At 42.8% G+C, this 23,194-nt stretch overlaps 1 protein-coding gene across 1 annotated transcript; it reads left to right on the top strand.

Annotated features, from left to right (window-relative positions):
* Positions 1-466: 466 nt before the first annotated feature.
* On the top strand, positions 467-22,469 carry SFRP1 (secreted frizzled related protein 1). The gene is made up of 3 exons (XM_044279200.1): positions 467-1,353; positions 17,142-17,219; positions 20,079-22,469. The coding sequence occupies exons 1-3, from the start codon at positions 828-830 to the stop codon at positions 20,399-20,401; spliced, it is 927 nt and encodes a 308-aa protein (XP_044135135.1). The 5' UTR covers positions 467-827; the 3' UTR covers positions 20,402-22,469.
* Positions 22,470-23,194: the final 725 nt, after the last annotated feature.

The following is a 23,194-nucleotide window of genomic DNA, read 5'->3' as shown; positions in this document are numbered from 1 at the left end:
AATGATCACTGCTGGCAGGCTGTAGATTAACTTCTCAGCCGCGCGTCGCTGTGAACATGCACGCGTTCACGTGGAATCTCGGCTCTCGCCGGATGACGCGCCGATGCGTCCATGAGGAATAACCCGGGGGACATTTTCTAGTCTCGGATAACCCCTTTAATGTCAAGAAATCAAGATGAAATCAGTGAAACAAAAAACATCCAGTCATTTACCTGTGACGATTACGATCCGACATTTTTCTGTCACATTGTATCTGCTACAAGTGTTATAAAGCCCCCCTCTGTAATCATATGGCCGGGGGATGGCTGTGCAGGTAATGGTTCAGCATTTGGGTCGTTCCTGTGACTTGTGAGTGACACTTGTAAATGAATGACGCCTTGAGGAGAAGTGATAGGGGGAGGCGTGGAGGATAGGAGATTCAGTCTGGGAGGATGGGAGAAGTGAGAGAGACTGCCAGTGGGCAGCGTGCAAGGAGAGTGTGCAAGGAGACATGAAGGGCTGGACATCACAAATGTGAGAGGAAAGTAACAGAGAGAGTGTGACACAAGGAGGAGAAAGGGAGGAGTAGAGGAAGGACTGCACTTCTCTCATTGGATCTGCCGGGCTCTTTCTTGGCTAACAGTTACTGCTCTCTGTTCTCCAATATCAAACTGTTCAGACCCAGCAAGAAGCTCAACGACCCTCCAGACCATTGTACTGCACCACCTCACAGTCAGCACCATTTACTTCCACAGGGAGCTGCGACTGACTACTCCATTTATTGGGATTCATCAAAAACTTTTACAAACTTTTCCTAGATTTTTGTTTGTATAGGAGGTAGGAAGACCATGTCACCAAAGGGTGGCGTTTGGCCCTTGCTTCTGCTGTGGGTCACACCTGGGCTTCTTTCTCGAGAACCTCAACCAAGTGAGTATGACTACGTAGGATTCCAGCCAGAAATGGTTCGTCACTACCAAACTGGAAGGTTTTATTCCCGAACGCCTCAGTGCGTGGACATTCCCCAGGATTTAGCACTGTGCCATGGAGTGGGGTACCACAAGATGGTACTGCCCAACCTTCTCGACCATGAGACCATGGTAGAGGTGAAGTACCAAGCCAGCAGCTGGGTTCCTCTGTTGAGCAAGAACTGCCACCCGGGCACACAGATCTTCCTGTGCTCCCTCTTTGCCCCGGTCTGCCTGGAGCAGCCTCTCTACCCATGCCGCTGGTTATGTGAAGAGGTCAGAGATGCTTGTGAGCCGGTCATGCAGTACTTTGGCTTCCCCTGGCCAGATATGCTTCGCTGTGATCAGTACCCACGGGAGGACGTTTGCATTGCCTCACCAAATGCCACCCAAGCCCCACGTCCACGAAGTAAGTATCACAAACTATGTCAAAGTCGTTGCCTTTACTTTCATACTTATCCCTTGTACCCTTATTGTTTCACCACACTCTGATCTAAAAATGTAGCAGAGCTGAATGTGTCGATTAACTCTTTGTAAGTTTAATTCACTACATTGTGATACAGATAAGGTTGTAGACTTCAGTGCAGGGCGCCGATCGCCCACTGGAAAAATTGCATTGATATTAATCTAGTGGATATGGGTAGCTCTACGCTATGTATAAATCCCGCCGTACCTCATTTTACTATATAAATGAGGAATTTAGGACTACCTGTTCACAGGCGACGGACTGGGCACTTCCATTCCAATACATATTAGGCGCTATATGACATTTCACTCGCTAGTCTGTAGTAATAAACTCATAAATAGTGTTGAGAGAACTTGTGTTCTCATGTTTGGCATACAAGCTTCGTGTTATCGAAGAATTCCGTTATGGACCATGGTCCGTGGTAGCGGAATCCATAACGGAATTCTTAGATAACCCGAACCTTGTACGCCAAACATGAAAACACAAGTTCTCTCAACACTAGTCATGAATCAAGAAAAATGGTTGTTGCTGAAAGGAGTCATAAAACGCACCATTTTTTAGTGCAAAATACTGGTTATATTATATATGTGCAACCACCCTGAGAAGACAAGTTTGTCTAACATGCCAAGCAAGGTCCGGCAAATGAATCGCCCCATGGGTCCCAATTCAAGCATAGCGTTTTTAGAATGATGATACTTAGGTATGTAGTGTATATTCACATGCTGCAGATTTATTGCAGAAACTTCTACATCTGTCCCATTCATGTAAGTGGGGTTTGCAGGGATCCACGCACATGTTCCTTCCAGATGTATAGAAGGAATTTTCTGCTCGGAGAAATGTCTGCAGCACGTGCGAATATACCTTTGCAGATCATGTGTATTTTTATGAAGTTAGAGAATATCTTAAATGTGACAGGTTTGTGCATTTATCCCCCCCCCCCACACACACATAGATTTCTGTAGCGGAAAAAACATAGGACCCCATAAAATAAAGAAAAAGTTTGGCAAAAAACAGATGCAATACATTGTTGCGTTAGAATGTCCCTACAATCACAGTAGGGACTGCATGTTCTCAGCTGCACCATTATCAGTGTAAGGCCTCTTTCACATTACCGTATGGCTTTTTCAGTGTTTTGCGGTCCATTTTTAACGGATCCGTTGTTCCGTTTTTTGTTTCCGTTTCGGTTCTGTTTTTCCGTATGGCATATACAGTAATTACATAGAACAAATTGGGCTGGGCATAATATTTTCAATAGATAGTTCCGCAAACGGATACGGAAGACATACAGATGCATTTCCGTATGCATTCAGTTTTTTTTGCGGAGCCATTGACTTTAATGGAGCCACGGAACGTGATTAGCGGCCAAATATAGGACATGTTCTATCTTTGCACGGAACGGAGATACGAAAAAAACACGGAAACGGAATGCATACAGAGTACATTCAGTTTTTTTTGCGGACCCATTGAAATGAATGGTTCCATATATACGGAACGCAAAAAATGGCCCGCAAAACAAACGGTAGTGTGAAAGAGGCCTAAGGGTGGCCTCAGATTTAGTGCGGAAAAACCACAGGCAAATCTCGTGTACACCTGCTGTGCAGATTTTGACTCTGCAGCATGGCAATTGTTGCGTTTTTCTCGTGCAGATTTCCACCTTTCCACTGGAAGGGTGAGGATAGGTTCATACATTTTTTTATAAAAAATCTGCGCCAAAAACGTACGCAGAACTTCCCTATTTCTTTTAATGGGAGATCTGCCTGTTAATCCATGCGGCAGTTTAGGAAACCGCACCATGGAAAAAAAGAACTGTCCTGTCCATTCTTGACCCGGATTCCATGCAAAAATCTGCGTCCAGAATTCCACTGAAAATGGCCAGGAGTGAACATCTCTGCTGAAACTGCACTTAAAAAACTGCACTTAAAAAAACACGTCAGGAAAAAAACTGCTTGGAAAAACCTGGTGTGGATTCCGCGGCAGGTTTTTTTCAGTGCTGAAAATACCCTGTGTGAACCTAGCCTGAGATCCGGGGAAAATCGGTTTCAAAACAATGCATAAAAAAAGCACCAAAAATACCCTTTAATTAACAGCTTTACTGACGTTTACCCTCTCGCATGATGAGGCAGTGGTATAGGTTTTACTGACAATTGTCTCCTGTTATGCGGGAATGTGCCGTCCTTGTTACTAGCAGTAGCATACAGATGGCAATATGGCCGTTCACTGACAGTAGGATCCCTTTGTGCTGACGCTTGGGATTCTCCTGCCCGGCTTTCATCTCATTGGGGGCTATTTACCAACGAAGTGCAAATGTGCACCGACCCAGCCATTTATTTCATTGCCTAACCTGCACTCATGAACGCTGATTGTTTCAACGGCTCTTTGTCACTTATGCCCCACTGCCCCCTCATTCAACATACTTGCGATTCTCTGTGCTGTTCATAGACACAGAGGGGGTCAACGTCAGGTACGCCACCACAACTAGCAAAATGGAATGTATACAAAGAGCATAATAATGGATGTTAGCACCATACTGAAAGAGATGCATGAAAACCTGTCCCAGATCAGCATAAATCGCCCCTGTGGTTCATACCCTCTGGGTATCTAGTGCCAAGGCATAGGATGCAGACAAATGCATTTCTGCAGAGGTCCTGTGTTCATCATGACCATACATGCAGTCCTTGCCTGCCATATGCCCTCCAAAAATACAGCCAGTTATTACTCACTTATCACCTAAATTGACAAGATAATGGAGGCCTGTCTAATCTGACAAAATACACGTGTGCCCAACTTGGCTGTAGGGTAAACGCTCATTATTGGTGACCTTTTAACTGGTATCACCAACACACTCTTGAAGTGACCTTGATTGGCAAAGTCCAGGGAAACACACAGGTCTGTGACTGTCAGCTCTCAAGTCTAACATGGACTAATAAACACTAATATGGGACTATTTACAGTTTCATATATTCAATATAGATTTTAGTGATCAAACAAAAGCACTAAATATGGTGTTAGATACATGTTTGGGGTCATGTCAAGGATGGCTAAAGATGGCCATAGAAGTTTTTTGCCTATACATAAAGTAAATGTGGACAGTCCTTACCATTTTACCAACCAGTAGTTCATCCACACTGATTGGATTGACTGGTGGAAACCAGTTGATCAGAACATTTATGGGGCAGGATTTTAGGATCTGTCATTGCTGAAAGGCCCAGGGATCAGAATTATTGCGGAACCTTGAAGCAAGTGTTTAATTCCCCCGCAGCACTATTACAAGGGGAATTAAGGCATTGTACAGTTCTTCCTATAATCAATGGGTTGTAGCTACTGTACTCTCTGCTCTGTGTAAGGGCTCGATACTCAGGGCAGTGATCTGGAAAGAGCTGTTCATCTCCTCATACAGATTCATGGTTTGGCAGCACATTCTCGTTTAGGGCTCATGCACACGAACGTATATTTTTTTTTTCTGTGTCCCTTCAGTTTTTTTTGGCCTGTAATCATTCACTTCAATGGGTCCAAAAAAAACAAACTGAAATGACTCTGTGTGCATTCTGTTTTCGTATGTCTGCATGGCCGTTCTGCAAAAAAGATGGAACATGTCCTATTCTTGTCCGTTTTGCGGACAAGGATAGGCATTGTTACAATAGATCCGGAAAAAAAACGGATGCAATAAGGATGTCACTTGTATAGAAACGATCCGTCCCATTGAAATGAATAAGACGACTTGGGTGTATTTACACCTGCTCACCGCTGCAGAGGCGACGGCGAGAAGGTAAACAGTGAATAGGAGGCAGCGATGGCACGGCGCGTGCCTCCTCTTCAAACAGCTGATCGGCGGGGGTGTCGGGTGTCGGACCCCCGCCGATCTGATATTGATGACCTATCCTGACGATAGGTCATCAATATTAAAAGCCCGGAGAACCCCTTTAATACAGAATGTAAAGTACAATGTCAATTGAGGGTAAAAAAGCCGGGATCCTCTTCTTTGTATTTCTTAAAAGGGTCTGCAAAAGGACCTTCACTGACCTATCTTCATTCAGCAGGACCTGCGCGGACGTCACCGCGCTCACCACATGGTGATGCAATGACGTCAGCGAAGGTCCTTTTGCAGGTCCTTCAAGAAGAACAAAGAAGAGGATCCCGGCTGCGCGATCAAGTGGATGAGGTGAGTAATGTTTTTATTATTTTTTAATCCTTAATTGACATTGGACTATGCATTCTGTATTAAAGAATACTATTATTTTCCCTTATAACCATGTTATAATAGAAAAGAATAAAATCTACAGAACCCCAAACCGGACATCAGTGAAGAAGTCCAGGTTCGGGTCTGGGTACCACATTCAGTTTTTTCTCGCACGTGTGCAAAAAGCATTGCACTTGCACGGAAAAAACTTAACAATGAAGCGCAATTGCGAAACTGACTGAAATTGCGTGTCTACTCTCGCGGGTTTCTCGCAATGCACCCTGAACGCATCCAGCCCTCAGCCGCGACGCCCGTGTGAAAGAGGCCTTATAGTTCCCACATGCTTCAACCGAATCCCCAAATACCACTATACTCCACAAAAAAAATACTCAGTGTTTTTAGTTTGCTCCCAGGGTTCCTATTCACACTTTAGATTATTGACGGCACAACCTTTCATTGGGGCCAGCTATTTGTATGGGTGGCAAGGGCTCCTGATTCTCAGATGATGTCGGCAGGGCCGGTGCAAGGATTTTTGCCAACACAAGCGAAGCTACATTTTGGCGCCCCCCCCAACGCTTCTCCTCTCTGTGGTCCTGGTATCTTCTCTCTGCTTCAGACAATGGCTGGTTTAAGGACCATATTTTTTGCCCTCTAAGACACACCTAGGTTTTAGAGGAGGATAATAAGAAAATAAAAATTTCCATTACACTTCAGGTCAGACCAGCAATCAGACCCCCAATGTTAATCAGACCTCAGATCAGAACCCCATGTCAGACATCATCCCCCAGCCATCAGCCCCCAATGTCAGCCATCAGACCCCCATGTCACATTTCTCCCCCTCCATGTCACATTTTTCCGCCCTCCCCCAGGGTGCGCCCTAAGGCGGCCGCTTGGTCTGCCTTATGGTAGCACCGGCCCTAGATGTCGGGACAAAGAAGGAAAGTTAATTTTCAATGCCTTGTCCTTTACTTCTGCTGGAAGATAAGCTGCCATCCAATGTGTCTGGCAGCATTTGTCCCCTCTTGGGCTCTTGCCATTGAAAATGCATGCTTGGCCAAACCAAGCATGCGTGTGTATGGGGGAGTAAGGAGACCTAGCGGTCGGCTGAACGAGAGTTCAACTGACAGCACCTTTGGGAGCTCCAAGGAAATGGAGGCCCGGTAAATCTGAGTATATATCAGACATTCACAATGGAGATGGGGCCTACTACATTCCATAAAACGCAGAAGTATGCAACACCTAGAAGAAGGCCAAGGGTCTGTCTGCAGAGCTCCCCCCTCTCCTGTGCAAACACATCTTATCTCTATAAGCCCAGCAGGATAAACATTTACATTTAAATGGGAAGGGGAGGGAAGTGTTAGTGCAGAGGTGAGAAGAAGTCCTGACCACATCACAGCTCATATCCTCACTGCTTATACTAACTACTTAGTGGGCTCATTAAGGAGGGGTTATTTTATCACTACCCAACCCACTCTGAGTGACCTTCTCTACTATACTTTGAAACTCCAAATTTAATACAGATAAGAGCCAAGTGGCCAGCCTGTCTGTTTTCTTTCCCTGGCACTCCCTCAGTGACCCTTGGCTTTTTCATACTTTAGGAAATGTGTCTGACCTTCAGTAGTCAGGCTCTAATAAATGTACTCACATGTAATGTTTGTCAAATTGGATAGCACTCGCCCTAGCTTACGGTCTTGCCATGTGTTTCACCCAGCCGAGTAAAGGTTGAAAAAGACGTGAGACTATGTTCAGATCTGCATTCTGGGCTCCTTCAGAGGTGCTGTCACATTTGACTGCAAATATAGAGCCTGTCTTGCCATAAAAGCAATAGAAACCTTTGGTGGAACTCCAACTAACTCCATTATATGTCGAGGCTTCTTCAGTCAGTTGATTGGATAGGATACCATTGAACAGATATAGTCCATCAATATTATAGTCCTGGAAAACGTGTTTAAAATAGGCTGCACTTGGGTGTCACGCTTCAGTGTGGGAGTGAAACACCACACTGAGCATAAGAGGGAAGGGGGGGAACAGGGAATCAGGCCTGAGAACTAGGGAAGGAAGATGGACACCTCCTAGTAAAACCCTAACCAAAATCCTGACTGACAACCAGTGACCCCAGAGGTAGGTGTGTTCATACACAGGAATACCTAGAGTCCTATCTAGCTCTATAGGACCCTGGTACTAATGGCAGGGATGAGACCACCTGTTCCTCCAAAAGGAAGAACGAACAAGAGTCTCCTTCAGGCCTAATACAAACAATAGGGAAATTCCACACACAGAACCCAAACAAAATATAAAAGGGAAAGGAAAAACTTAACTTCAAAGGAGCAATGGAAGCACCAGGAACTCCACCGAGATCCACACACCAGCTATCCACAACTGAAACTTATGCTATAAACCGCACAGCATTGTGGGAAAAGCAACAATAAATAAGGAAGGTTAAATGACCACATTAGCAACACCTGGAGGCAAGGCGTGTGGCCATTACTATAAACAACACAGACGCCTATTGATCCACAAGGAAAACATGTCAGATCAAACCACGTGTTCCCAGTCTCACCGATCTCCTGCCATCTGTTGCGGGAACGTCCGTGACATTGGGTTAAATCAAGCTCTATTCACATTTGTATTTTTTTAGGGTCTTAAGGTCTAAGTAGTCTGTTGTTGGCCAAACCCACCTTTTTTTTGGTGGGACCAGCCGACATTGTAATGTGTATGGGGAGTTTCCGATTTTTCTCCAACAGATAATGTTTAGGGAGAGAAGGATCACACAAGTTGACTTTCCAAGTCCGATCCTTTTGTTCTACTGGGAGATAAGCCGCTAACAGAAGTATCTGGCAGCAGATTTGACCTCACTCCCCATTGAAAACACATAAATGCTTGGCCAAATTAAGCATATGTGTGTATGGTGGAGTCGGTAGACATAGTGGTCAACAGCTTTTAAAGGTGTATAGGCACCTTTAGAGCTAATGCCTTGTTACAATTAGTATCATCGCTTCCTCGGGCAACGGCTTATCTAATGTCTGATTAATTGTTGGCTTCTACCAACTTACATCTAGTGTGTATGGACAACTGTAGTCCCTTGAAGACATTCTCAAGAAAAATGTGCCTTGAATTAGGTGTTCTTCTAAAAGCAGGGCTGCCAATGTGCTGACAAAAGCTTCGTACCAGTCACTCCATTTTCATGCCCATCTCTGTCATCAGATTTCTCTCCAAAACCTCTACAAAAAGCCTCATTCTTGCTGGACAGTGGGGGGCAAATAGTATGTACTATTAAGTGAATGTTGTTCCTTCCCAACAACTGGCTGCTCGTTCAGTGGGGGTGTTCAGCTCTACAGTATGAGAATGAGCGATGACTACAGCTGCATTGTTTCGAGGCAGCAGAATGCCGTTTAAACAGCACAATCTGCTGCTCAGAAATTATAATTTATTTGCTTGCACAAATGACTGTTTGACTGTTTCATCTGAAACAGCTGCATCTTTATTATCGTGAAGGAGCATTTGTAAGAACGTTCGTCCCCGATAATCTGCCCGACAATTTGGCCATGTAAACCCTCCATTAGATTTTGGAATCTGGACCTTGTTTGGTTCTGGCTTGCTTGCTTTAATTTGTTCCTAAAAATAGTCATTCTTCTGTAACATTTAAAACCCTCTGTGCAAGAGTCTGCAACGGGAGAAGAGGGGGTGGTGTTGACATAAGTCAGGGCTTCCATCTATTCTTCAATGTCATTTTGGGAATATATGTGGTACACAAGGAGGTAACACCAATTTGAAAACGAAATGCCAATATTTCTTGGTAGTACAATGTTAAAAGCCATCTTATATCCCATCAGAAGGACTTCATGACATTTTCATTGTGGTTCTGAAAAAACATACCTATATTGCCCATAGAAAAGTGTTTCCCTCATTACAAATATTATGCATCAGGGTCAGACGAGGCTACCAGAGGATCTTCTTCTGGGACCAGACTCTGTCAAAGGTCCAGCAGAAGACAATCCCATTTGGAGCTGCCTTTGGAGTCAATCACTTGTCATTAGGGTCTATTTTTTATCGGCTGATTCACAAATAACCTTTTACATCTTACTGAATATATATGTCATGTATGTGCAATGATAACAAAGATGGCAATGAAATACTTGTTCCATAGATGGAGGGTGGACAGTGCTGAACTGGGGTTCCTTAGGGTGACTAAAAGAAATTATTTTGGTGTCCCACCCTCCAATTTTACAGAATATGTTTACTCTTTATCGTAAACTTTGTTGCTAACATTAAAGAGGTTGATCCATGAACAACATTTATCAACATTTATGAACTATCCAAGGGGCTTGAATGAAGTGGTGGTGTGCATATATACTGCTTCATTCACTGGCTATAGGACTGATGAGAACAGCGGTTGGCTATCTCTGTCAGTCCCACAGAAGTAAAGAGAGTGGTGGTCTTGATTGTGCTCTTAACACTTCATTCACACAAGGGTCCTGGGAACCCTCGTTCTTATGATTGATGATGGTGTCAGAGGTTGGATCCCCAGCAATACGTTTATTGCCCACCCTATGATGTACTGTATATTGTTTGTAGGCAAGCCCCTTTAAACACATGGGACATAGCATCAGTTACATGTAGGTGTAAATAGCTCAATATAGGACTAAAATACCTTGGATCCACTAAATAAAATAAGTTTTAAAGACCAGTAAACATCTATACAAATCAAGTGCATGCCCACTTTTAATTGTATTGTATACTATACTGTTATCATTGTACACATCAACACTAAGGGTTTATAAGCTGATTGTTCATTAACACTCTAGAAGATTTTATACTCCCTCCTTCTGTAGAAAACCATTATAATGATGTCAGAGCCTGGGCCCACCAAATAATTTTTTGACCTTAGGGAGGCCAGTCCAACCTTTAATAGGTTATTTGTAAATCAACTCATGAGAAATAGACTGCACTAGAAAGTGTGTCCACATTCAGTTCCAAATAGGGTTGCCTACTGTTAAAGCTTTGCCCCTTCTGAAGATCCTATGGTTCTATGGTGGACCAGTCCAGTCTAAAAGTAGACCCTTATAGAATAATTTCCTCTAGTCAAACGAATAAACCCCAGTATTATACCACCCTCCATTGTTTTAACATTGACATTCTTAGAAAGAGGATATACAAAATATGATTGTAGACTTCAGAATTACTAATGGAGAAACATTTTTAAGTGTGTCCAAAATACCCAATGGTTACTATATCCAAGGAAAAGCACCAAACAAAAGTCCCTCCTCCACATCATGCCTGCTGTCGAACTCTACTTGGCTTTCACCATTTTCTACTGAGTTACTAATTAATATCTCTTTGCCCATCCTGAAATGGTAAGACGTGAAAATAACATGTTGTGGAGGGTCAAGGTACATCAATCTATCCTTACGCTAGACCTTAAAGGGGTTGTCTCATCTGATACAATGGGGGCATATCAAATATGCCCCCATTGTCTGATAGGTGCGGGTCTCGCCGCTGGGCAAAGTGGTGGCTGAAGGACTCCGGTCTGGCCACCACCAAGCGCTCTCTGCATAGAAGTGAATGGGAGTGCACCGCACACGACCAGTCACCGCTCCCATTCACTTCTATGGGCCTGACGGAAATAGCCGAGCCAGCGCTCTTCTATTTTCGGTGGCCCCAAAGAAATTAATACAGAGCGGCTGCCCATGCACAGCGCTCTCTCCAGCACTTTCAGAGCTCCGTTTAGGGACCCGCACCTATGACATTGTCTCAGATGAGACAAACCTTTTAACCTTAAAATTTTAACATTTTATCTGCCAGTTAAAAACCAGATAGCATCACATATCCTTTCTTTCCTGTTTTTATTTTCTGATTGCAGATTTATTTATTATATTTTCTGATTATTGGGGCTGCCATCTTGCCTTAGTTGTGCCTTTTTTGTGGATTTTTTTTCAAAAATTTGCTTTCCCTTGTTAAAATGGAAGCCAACATGAACCCTGCACAGAAAAGGAATAGGAGATGAGTAGTACAAAGGTCAATATGGTCACCTATTATAACAGGAGTATGCGCCACACCCCACACCTGGTGATGTGACCACATTGCTCTGGCCCGGCAGTAGGTATAGCAGTATTCTAAATTTAAACCTGGATGAGCTATGAGGCTGTAGATCAGCAGGGGGTAACTGACCAAGATAGCAGGGGGCCAATTGTACCCCAGCAGCTGAAGTTTTAATGATTAGACCCACCAGGGCAGTTGTCAGTCACAAAGGCCAATGCAGTAAAGCTGCAGCTGCCATAGGATTACCTTGAAAACTAGGTTGTCCATTAATTGCTGACTTTCATTATGACTTTGGATAGAATAGATTGTTTCTAAATTAAAAAAAAAGTGAAGATATATGATTTCCACTGACCTGCAACCTAAACCTAATGAGTTAGGATGCATGGCCAAGGTATAACCATTGGCGGAGCCATTACTTGGCCAGTAGTCATCAGCAGCATTTTTCCAATGACATACAATAGATATGCATTACATACATATTACCGTATTTAAAAAAAATCTCAAGGAAGTTTCTAGTAATGTAATTATACAAGTATGATCCTGTTTGTTGACTCCATGTTACTCCTCATTAGACATTTTGACAGATCTACAGACATTTTATTGACAAAAAGACTAATGGACAACTCTACAGGGACAATAGCCTATTTTCATTCTATTTGGTGGCCCAGTGGTGGGAACCTCTACCATTGCAGTATTGGGACTGTGGGTTCAGAATTAACCATGGCACCAACAAAAGGGGTGGCAAGTTCTTTTATGGTTTATGTGGTATTCTCCTTGGTATTCTTATCTAAGACATCTTCTAAAAGTGACCACAAAGTGTTTGTGATGGAAAAAGGTAAATTAGCGATGAAGAGCATGTGCTACATATAGAGGAAAAAAGGTTTCGCCATCGTCATAGAGAAGGAATCTTTTCTGTAAGGGCAGTGAGATCATGGAACTTGTGGCCACATAAGGTTCTGATGGTTGCTTTATTAAATGAGTTGAAGAGGGGCCTGGATGTTTTTCTTTCAAATAATAATATCACAAGTCATATAAAGTAGATTTCTGGAGATGGGACATTGATTTGGGGATTGTTTTTGGCTTCCTCTGGATCAACATGACCAAAATCTAAGATAGATTCAATGGACCTGTGTCTTCTTCCAACTTTACCAGCTATGTAACTATGATCATATCTCATCAACGTCATCATTTTTGGTTTTCAGCGTTGAAAGAGAATAATGTTAACTTAATATAGTGATACCACCAGTGCCAGTGTTCTCCTACTTTGACTAATGGCTGCCATGCTGTTTGAGTGACTTTGGCATATTTATGAAGGACAGGCTGGGTGGGCTAATATTTATGTCATCAAATTTGTTGTACCCACTTGAAAGACAGCTGTGCTGTATGTGTTAGGGATTGCAACATGGAGCAGGAAGGATGAGTGAAATCCATTTACACATCAGAGCCTGATAAAGAAGTCAAAGGGAGACAGTCAATTAAATGCGTCACTCAGAGTGTGAGTGTGACACCTTACACCACAACACAGAGAAGGGAGTTAAAATCATATAAAGAAGGGTGCTAATTCACACAACCTATAGGTGAATTTCCATAGCATAATAAGAAGGGTGAATTTTTTATTTTTTGTTAGGACACCCAGATATGTAGCTGAAGCTCCACGTCTCTAATACAAAACTTGTACCAGGAACCTCACAACCATCATGTTCTGGTGCCCTCCTATGTCACCAGGATCTGAGTACAACTGCAACCCCCGCCCACTCTACAATTAGCCCCCAATGTCACATGTGCATCAATAACGTCCACCAGGAATATATTTTTTTTTCAAAGGACCTTTATATTTGAGACTTTGAGGAAGAGAAACCCCTGAAAAGTACCAGTGGGTTATGGACACATTATTGAGGTCATTGGACTCTTTATCACTAAAGGTCCCAGCTCATAGACCCCCAATATAATCTTCTCACATATCTCAATGGCACATGAGAAGCTTGTTAATTAAAAGGTATGCTTAGTTGGCTTTATTTTGGAAGATAATTGAACAGATTGGGCATCTTTCTCTGTTATAGTAATGGTAACTCCCACTCTGCCAGCAGCAATCTAATCTGTATGAAGTAGTTTATTTTCTCATCTACATACGTTTTAGAGTTGTAGCCACATACCAATAACCAATATTAATGTTGTACTTGGAAGGATATCCGCTGACATCCAGTACTAAGTACTGCGCTCATTATAGTAAAATCTAAATTCAGTTAAGAAAACAGCTCACCACATTCCCTCCACATATAGAAAATAGCATATAATAGCCCCAAGCTATGTTATCACTCTGCCAAGCCAAGTGTGCATGTGTATCAGGAGCAACTTTAAAAAAAAAACACTAAACACAAAAAATGCACAAAAGAATAAAAAAAAAAAAATTGCATGTGTCCCTTCATCCCCTCCTTCCCCTTTATTTTATTTGGTTACATAATTTAAAACTAAAAACTATATAAAGCGATCTCTCTGTGTTTTAGGAGATGAGCCATGCTTCCCTCCTCCTCCTCCTGACTGTCCTGTGTCTGGCTGTAAGACAAGTGGCTGAAGCAGGAGCCTCACTCCTCTGCTCTATCTGCAGTAGATTGTTAAGTCCTTTGCCAAGCCCCACCCTTCAGATGACCACCCGCCAATAGTCCCTGTGTTCTGTGAAAGATTTCTACGGGACTGTTTGTGTCAGGATCATGCAGAAAACGCTGCAGACTGACAACAGTGAGGACAGCTATAGGAGTCATTTTCGGACAGATATACACCACATCTGCGACTTCTTCCCCCCTCTTACCCGGTCTAAAAATGGGGCGTGGGCGGTGAAGGGGACGGGTCAGTAGGCTCATCTCATTCATCATTTTCTATGCCTGGTATAGGCCAGCGCCTCTACACAACTTCGGTGATCCACCGCCAGTGCAGGGGCTTATTAAGAACGGCATCTAAAACGCCAGTCTTAATAAGCCCTTGCACTGGTGTGGAGTGTAGCACTCGCCTTGCACTGGAGCTGCTCAATAGTGAAAGAATGAAAGGAAAGAGAAGTAAGGAAGGCCTAGCATTTTGCTCAGATAGGACAGCATAAAACTAGTGAGTAATGTAAAAAATAAAATATAAATAAGATATCATATAGTCCATGACAATCTCTTTCTAACACAGCTAGAACCAGCCCTGTACCTCACATGGATCCAGAGATCTCCACATTCATTGCTGCTTTTTATTCCATTCTGCTCTGCTAGATTTATTTCAAGCTGGCAGCTCGGGGGTGTGTCCTTTCTCAGGGTGTGTGTCTTTTCTTTTGCAGCTGGTGGCAGTTGGATAGAACTGAGCATGTGTGTCCACCTCAGTGAGCTGGACAGAGAATTTAGAAAAAGGGCAAATAGCATGTGGTGCTATAAAGATAGATTTCAGTGAATAACTCAGTGGCTATACTACATTTTTCATTACATGCAATTACAAAAGTATTCAGATCCAGGTGTTGTTTTGAAAAATATAAAATTGCTTTTAATGGGACAACCCCTTTAAGCAAATCTGAGCTATCCCATTGTGTTTAAAAAAGATGCTAGACTGCCTGGCCTAAAGTCCTCTTACATAGGTTGATGATTGGGAATAGGAAAACACTCGTCTGTTGGCTGATCTTCTTCATCATCATCATTTGTTGGCAGCACGTCTCCTCATGTAAACAGGGGATGTGCTGCACAAAATATGCAACTGTTCATATCCCCAGTCAGTTTGCATTTGTCAGCAGAACATTCCCTGTTTACATGGGAAAATGTGCTGCCAAAAAGCAAGTTTTTTTTTTTACTGTATAAAAGATGTCATCTGCTGACAAAACGGCTTACCACTGGGATTTTTACATGGAGCAATGATCAGGAATGGATTTTCACAGGAACGTTAGTTCGGCCAATCATCAGTCCATGTAAAAGGGTCTTTAAAGGGGTCGGTCCACGAAAAATATTCTACAGTTTTCAAACCAGCACCTGGATCCGAATACTTTTGTAATTGCATTTAATTAAAAATGTTGTATAGCCACTGAGTTAGTCAATAAAATGTATCTGTATAGCACCACCTGCTGTTAGTTTTTTTCATATGTATTTTACCTGCTCACTGAGAAGGCCGCACATGCTCAGTTTCATCCTTCAGATGCCTCCTGAGCTGTGATAGGGAGAACATGGACACGCCTCCTCAGCTGTGATAGGGAGATCTGAGATACGCCTCCTGAGCTGTGATAGGGAGACCATAGACATCCCCCCTGAGCTACAGCAGAAAAGACACTCCCCTTGAGCTGTCAGCTTGATAAATCTAGCAGAGCAATCAATGTGGAGATCTCTGGATCTATGTGAGGTACAGCACTGGCTAGCTTTGTTAGAAAGAGACTGTCATGGACAAATTTTTTTTTTTTTTAATGAGTCATGGGATAGCCCTTTTAAGATAAAAACAAGCCACAGAAAATCATGTGAAGGCTAGTGACTAATACAGTTAGGAATCCTAGATTATCAAGACTAGAATGGTATAATCGTGGAATAACATCTAAAAAGAATGAGTTTATGAGAAAAAAACCAACAAATAGAATTAGGAAGAAGTTATAGTGTCCAATGTGCTATCCTTCTAGAAGGAGATCAAGGTGATGCCTTCACCAGGTTTGAGCTGAACAAAATGGACCACTTCAACCAAAATGATCATTCATCGGGTGAAATTTAACAACAAATGAGTGTTTTTTAGCCGAACATTGACAGACCATGGAAATTTTTGTCCGATAGTCTAGATGAAAGATCTTTAGTTTAAAGAACGATCGTTCAAGGATGAAAGATCTTTCTTGAAAATAATGTTTTTAAAAAGATAATTTCTAAATGCATGGTTTCACTGAACACCTACAACTACAGTAGTTTGACCAACCGTAATGGCCAATATGGACTAAAATGTATGGCCATGTCTGCAAAATAGTCGTTCACCAGATGATCGTTTGTTCAAATGCTATTCAACTTTTGACTAAATTCTACCTAATGTGCATGGCCATTTTTAGGCCAAATTCTACTAGGTAGTGGAGTCTAAAGATTTTTATTCTTGAGCCAGGGTGAGCAAATAGTCTGAAAGGCTGAGTGCTACCTTACAAGGGCCGAAGTAGTTTAGCCAATGAAGAAGGACGAGCAAACATGCGGCCATCAGCAAGGGGGCTGATTGTGTTTTGAAGGGACAAAATATTAGGGAAGGTTCCTTTTGTGAATGAATATTAGTTTTATAGATGGCGTTAATGCCCTTCTGAAATAGTTTCCAAAAGGAGGAAATAAAAAAAATATATTTTTTTTTTAACCAAGATGCTAATAAATGAAAGCGAGGCAGCCATGTTTTTCTAATCCTGTACAACCCCTTTAAGTGTCAATTAGTAGGTTCACAAATGGTTTTAAGAAACAAATGTCCATTTTGATGCATGAGCTCCAGGTGAATGTAGACAATCCCATCCTAAATATCTTCATGCATGTCTTAATGTATGTTTTTGTATCTTATGCAGAGTCGGAGGTGTGTCCACAGTGCGACAGCGAGATAAAAGCCGATTCTCTCTATGAACACATGTGCGCCAGTGAATTTGGTAAGAGAGCACCTTACAGTACCAGACCATAGCAGGCTCTTTTGCCGTAATGCAGATCCATACAACACAGATCTGCAGTACGGAGATGTGCCTGAGGCTTTAATATGAGTTTTCGATTTAAAATGAACATACTGGTTATGTTCCTTGTATCTAGTGGATGGACTGTAATGTCACTTTAAGTCTCAGCAGACGCACAGGAAGATCTCACACCTGGCCCTTTGCTGTTCCAGCTGCTTGTAGGCTGGATTCATACTGCTGGGACATACTGTGTGATCTGCCTTAAAGTTAATTATGAGACCCCCACTGCAAGTGTGTACACAGACCTTAGCTGCAGTATCATGGGCCCTTTCCTGGAACTCTCAGCAGTCGCAGCCCAGGCTAAACGACGGGCGAGGACAGCTGTAGAAAGTCCCAGTCATTCGTTCCTCTATCTATTTTTCCTAAAGGCCCACTGCACTGGTAGATTTATCAGATGATTGTCGGGAGAGAAGCGTTTCTTCCTGATACGTGCCTGCTCCTCAGTGGGGGAGACCCCTGCATTTACATGCAGTGATCTCCCCCACAGTACGGGGAGGAGCGAACGCGAATGCCATCACTCGTCCCCATACAGAATCATTGTTTGTCGGGAGCAAAGCCTGTTTAGATACCACAATCTGCTGCCGCAAACTATGGTTTTGGTGATAGTACAAATGATCATATTATATTCGTTCATCGGGTAATCGGCGGCACCTATACACCGCCAGATAATCTCTAATGAGCGTTCATATGGCTACTGTAAAGGGGCATAAAAATACAGGCACTCTTCACAGCTTCATATACAATGGGGAATATTTACTAATCCTATAGATGGCGTACACTTAGACAGGCGGTCTAGACCTGCACCAGATTTATCTAAGGGGCTCAGGCTGGACGATGAGTCTGGTGCAGGGACAGGCACTTTTCTCTGACTCTATATCATCTATTGGTTGGCTTAGTATGAGACAGAATTTTACACCAGAATTGTGGTACAATTTTGGGATAAATGTAGCCATTTACAGTTTATATTACCCACATATTCTACAGTGTATAGCACCACATAGTCTACTGTATATATTACTCACATTACTACCATGTATAGTATCCACATACTCTACAGTGTTTAGTACCCACATTTTCTACCGTATACAGTACCCACATATTTTACTGCATATACCCACATATATTACCATGTATAGTAACTAAGATAAGATAGATAAGATAAGATGCCTTTATTGTCACTGTACAATACAATGTAATACAATGTACAATACAATGAAATGTTGTTTAGAGCAATCCTAGATGCCATGGACAGAGGAACAAGAACTGACATTTAAACTAAAGCATTACACTAGAAAAAAACAAAAAACAAAAACATTACCTGCATATTTTACCATGTTTAGTACCCACATATTCTACAGTGTATAGTGCTCACACATTCTACATTGTATAGTACCCAATTATTCTAACATATACAGTACCCCCATATTCTACCTAGATATGTTATTGTACAATACCCACATATTCTGCAGCACATAGTACGCACATATTGTACCATATACAGTACCCACATATTTTACAATATATATCATCCACATGTTTTACTGGGTATAGTATTCAAATATTCTACCGTATATAGTACCCACCTATGTTATAGTCTATAGTACTCACATATTTTAGCATATATAGTACCTACCTATTGTACTGTATATAGTATCCAAATATTGTACCGTATATAGTACCCACATATTCTACAGTGTACAGGTGAAACTCCAAAAATCTGAATATTGTGCAAAAGTCCATTTATTTCAGTAATGCAAATTAAAAGGAATTGCATTAATGCAGCTTAAAATTAGAGTTTTGTGAAAAGGTTCAATATTCTAGACTCAAAGTGTCAGACTCTAGTCAGCTAATTAATCCATGCCCGCTGAGCAAAGGGGACCTGAGATTGTGACTTTGGGGTTTCATAAGCTATAAGCCATAATCATCCAAATTATAACAAATAAAGGCTTGAAATATCTCGCTTTGCATGTAATGAGTCTCATATGTTAGTTTCACCTTTTAAGTTGCATTACTGAAATAAATGAACTTTGCACGATATTCAAATTTTTCTGTGTAAGAATATACACATATTCTTCTGTGTATAGTACTCACATATTCTAGCGTACAGTATATAATACCCGCCTATTTAACAGTGTATAGTACCCACATAGTGTACAGTTTTTGTGTGTGAAAACAATTAATAGGAATTAAAGGGGTTCTGCAGTTTGTTTAAACTGATGATCTATCCTCTGGATAGATCATCAGCATCTGATCGGCGGGGGTCCGACACCCGGGACCCCCGCCGATCAGCTGTTTGAGAAGGCAGCGGTGCTCCTGGAGCACCGTTTCCTTCTCACTGTTTACCGCAGGCCCAGTGATGTCACAACTTGTATCAACGGGCCTAGGCAGGGCTAAGCTCCATTCAAGTGAACAGAGCTTAGCCACGCCTAGGCCAGTTGATACAAGTCGTGACGTCACTGGGCCAGCGGTAAACAGTGAGAAGGCCGTGGCGCTCCTGGAGCGCCGCTGCCTTCTCAAAAAGCTGATCGTCGGGGGTCCCGTGTGTCGGACCCTCGCCGATCAGATGCTGATGATCTATCCAGAGGATAGATCATCAGTTTGAACAAACTGCAGAACCCCTTTAAAAGACCAAATCAGAAATAATGTGTCGTCATATGATGCATTGAAAGGTCTTCCATGAAGCACTGTATCCAAAGTAAAAGGACATAAGGGGTACTAGTAAATAGCCGAATAAAAAATATTATGAAGAGAACATATTCTTATGTCCTTTTCCTGTTTTAGCCCTGAAAGTTTCCATCCGGGAGGTCAAGAAGGACAATGGAGACCGCAAGCTGCTCCTACGTAAGAAGAAAGCACTGAAGAAAGGTCCTATCCAGAAGAAGGATTGGGGAGAGCTTGTCCTCTTCTTGAAGAATGGAGCTAATTGTCCATGTCCTCAGCTGGAGCAGTTGAGTGGTCAGTTCTTGGTCCTTGGTCGGAAAGTGAAGAACCAGCACATTCTCACTGCCATCCACAAATGGGACAAAAGCAACCGAGAGTTTAACCGATTCATGCGTAAAGTGAAAAAGAGCAAGTGTCCAAAACCTCACTCTGTCTTCATGTGAGGATCCTTCCTCTTTAAAGACACAACAAGGTCTGAGGGGGCTGGGACTCTGCAGCAGATCAGAGTGATGAGATGGCGCTGAGAGGGGAAGAAAAAATTCACCCTCTCTCTAAATCTTACGGACATTGGGGAGGGGGCATCTAATGATAAGACTCTGGGACTGCCCAAAAACCACGGTAATAATTGTCATTCACGAAAAGGAAAATGAATTGTGAATTTCCAAGTCATCCAGTGACAAATCACCCCAGTCTAGTCTTAGAATTATCTATTAACAAGGCTTCTATCTCTTTTTACATTAAAGATCTTTCTTTAGTCCCTAATTCTATAATAATTACAGGAGACACATTCATTCACTTATCCATTTGATCTGGGTTGAAGTTTTCCCCACTGGCCATATGATCATGAAATATAGACGATATATATTCTACCAGCAAAGGGGTTGTCCATAAACGGCACCACTCTTGGTAATGTACTGTGTTTGGTATTGCAGCTCAGGTTGTAGACCAAAGGATCACCAGACTTAAAGGGGCATTCCCACTTTAGACAGCATGCTTGGCTCTTCCTGTGAATGGGTTAGCAGCGGACATGCATGGCCATTTCATTCTCACTTGGATGCAGGGCCTGCCTCCCAGGGGTGTAGCTATAGGGGGTGCAGAGGTAGCAGTGGCTACCGGGCCCAGGAGCCTGATGGGGCCCAAAGACCCTTGTGCCTCATAAGAAGACACCGGTATTATAGAAAGTGCATGCTGGTCAAGTTACACCTGGCTGGAGGGAAGGGGTTAGGTCAAGAATGTGACATAAGGGATATCTGCTTTCCTGCCTCTGGCCACAAACCACTGAGGGAAGGGGGGCCCAAGCTGAGCTCTTACACCAGGGCCCATGAGCCTTTAGCCCTTGCTGCCTCAGCAGATGGGACAGGGGTCAGGGGACTCCTGTTCTGGAGATAGTTGTGGGACATGCATCTTTGAGACATTTATGGCATATCCAATGGTTATGTCATAGATGTCTAAGGCGGTAATATAACTTTATAGTAAGGATCTGCTAATAGGGCATGCAGACCATAGATGGGGACTCTTGGATAGAGGGTTCCCAGTCCTTCTTGGACCCATCCCTTTTGCTTTTCAGTCAGATTACCTTCTACAGAGTTAGTTAGCAAACAAGATGGGGGAATTGGCCCAGGGGTCACGGAAAGGCAATTGGAGGGGGAAGCAAACACCAGGGCCCTGTGTTCTGGGTGGTAGAATCATCCATTTGGGGGTCTCTTTTTGATCTATGCTGTGGCGCCGCTTTCCTATATATGCGCCACTTCACACAAATATGTAAAACTACCCATACACATTCAGTAAGACAGCTATCTCTCCCAACTCTCTCTCGGCTTTCCCAGACACATACACGACATGTATGCGTATTCTTCTGGTGGCGGCTTATCTCCCAGGAGAACAAAATTTATTTCACCTGATCCATGTCTCCTCCGACATCATCTGTTGGGGGAGAGTAGGGAGCTTCCCACACATTAGTACATCATCCAAACCCGCCGTTCTCAGAAGGTTCTGTTGACAAAAGCCTAATGTGTATGATCCGCTTAAGTGTTTCTGAGATAGGTGAGTGATGATGATGTTCTGAAATCTGGAATTCCTGTCAATCATCGCCTTGAGGAAAACTCTCTCGCGTCTGAAATAGCTGCTTAGACAATTACGTGTGCAATTAGTGTATTTTATGGTTAGTGGCCCTTTAAGAACATTTTAAATGCGCTCGCACAGGCTTATTTTTAAATAGCGTTTCTGCTCCATTAACTTGCGAGTGGATTTGTAATTCATGAGGACAGATTACGGAGCGGTATTGCAAAACTTATATTTTTCATTATGTTAGTAATATCCTGGCCGCGGGTGCTCTCTAATAAATGGACTACTGTATTCAGTAATCTCAGACATTGCAACATGACCCATTTTCCCCAGGACAAAATGTTCCGCTTCCTGTTTTCCTGCTGATTTTCCAAATGATTTACCCCGTCCTGGTTAAAATAATTGATGTTAGAGAGGGAAGCCGGAAGACATTTTTATATCATGTTACGTTCATAGAAAAAGAGCCGTGCCGTTAGGCTGTTCTTATGGATAGCGGGTGATGGCTCATCATTGTTGTATAGTAATTAATGGGAATGCATGGACAAAGCCTAGAGTAAAGCTGATCATGGGGGGCTGCTGCTCGGACCCCACTTCCCGCTATCGGCTGTTAATGCCAGAGGAGAATTAATCATTACCCCATGCTCATTGAAATTCAATGGCCATTTATGGTTTTTAATGGGCACTGGCAGTCATCCAGGAAAGAGCTGTTCTTGATATGGCTCTTACTGTGATGCTGGGGGTGTACGCTCACCTAAACATTTCCAGATAGGAGCACAGACCACTCATTTAAAAGGAACCTGTCACATTGAATATGGTGCCTGATCTGTAGGCAGCAGGTTATAGAGCAGAAGGAGCGGAGCAGATTGATATATGGTTTTGTTGAGAATGATTTAGCAAAACTTGTAATTTATTCATTGAAATCCCTGCTCTGTCTATGCTTAGGAGTCCAGGGGGCGGTCCTATTTAATGGCTGACACTTGACGGCATGCACACTGATATAGGGAAGACTGTCATTGAGTTGGACCACCCCCTGGACTATTAAAGGGGTTTTCCCATCTCAGACAGCGGGGGCATATCACTAGGTTATGCCCCCATTGTCTGATAGGCGTGGATCCCACCTCTGGGGTCGCACCTACACTGAGAACGGAGCCCTAAAAGTTATGGAGGGCGCA

Source organism: Bufo gargarizans, chromosome 2, assembly GCF_014858855.1.
Source record: "Bufo gargarizans isolate SCDJY-AF-19 chromosome 2, ASM1485885v1, whole genome shotgun sequence".
NCBI lineage: Eukaryota > Metazoa > Chordata > Amphibia > Anura > Bufonidae > Bufo > Bufo gargarizans.
Note: the sequence above shows the minus strand (reverse complement) of the source record. Positions and strands in the feature narration are given on the sequence as shown.

Bases quoted from the DNA above. Each gene is read 5' to 3' on its own strand.
- SFRP1 (XM_044279200.1), top strand. From the start codon at position 828: ATGTCACCAAAGGGTGGCGTTTGGCCCTTGCTTCTGCTGTGGGTCACA. The intron at 1,354-17,141 runs GTAAGTATCACA...TATCTTATGCAG, and splicing joins CCAAGCCCCACGTCCACGAA to AGTCGGAGGTGTGTCCACAG. The intron at 17,220-20,078 runs GTAAGAGAGCAC...TTCCTGTTTTAG, and splicing joins CATGTGCGCCAGTGAATTTG to CCCTGAAAGTTTCCATCCGG.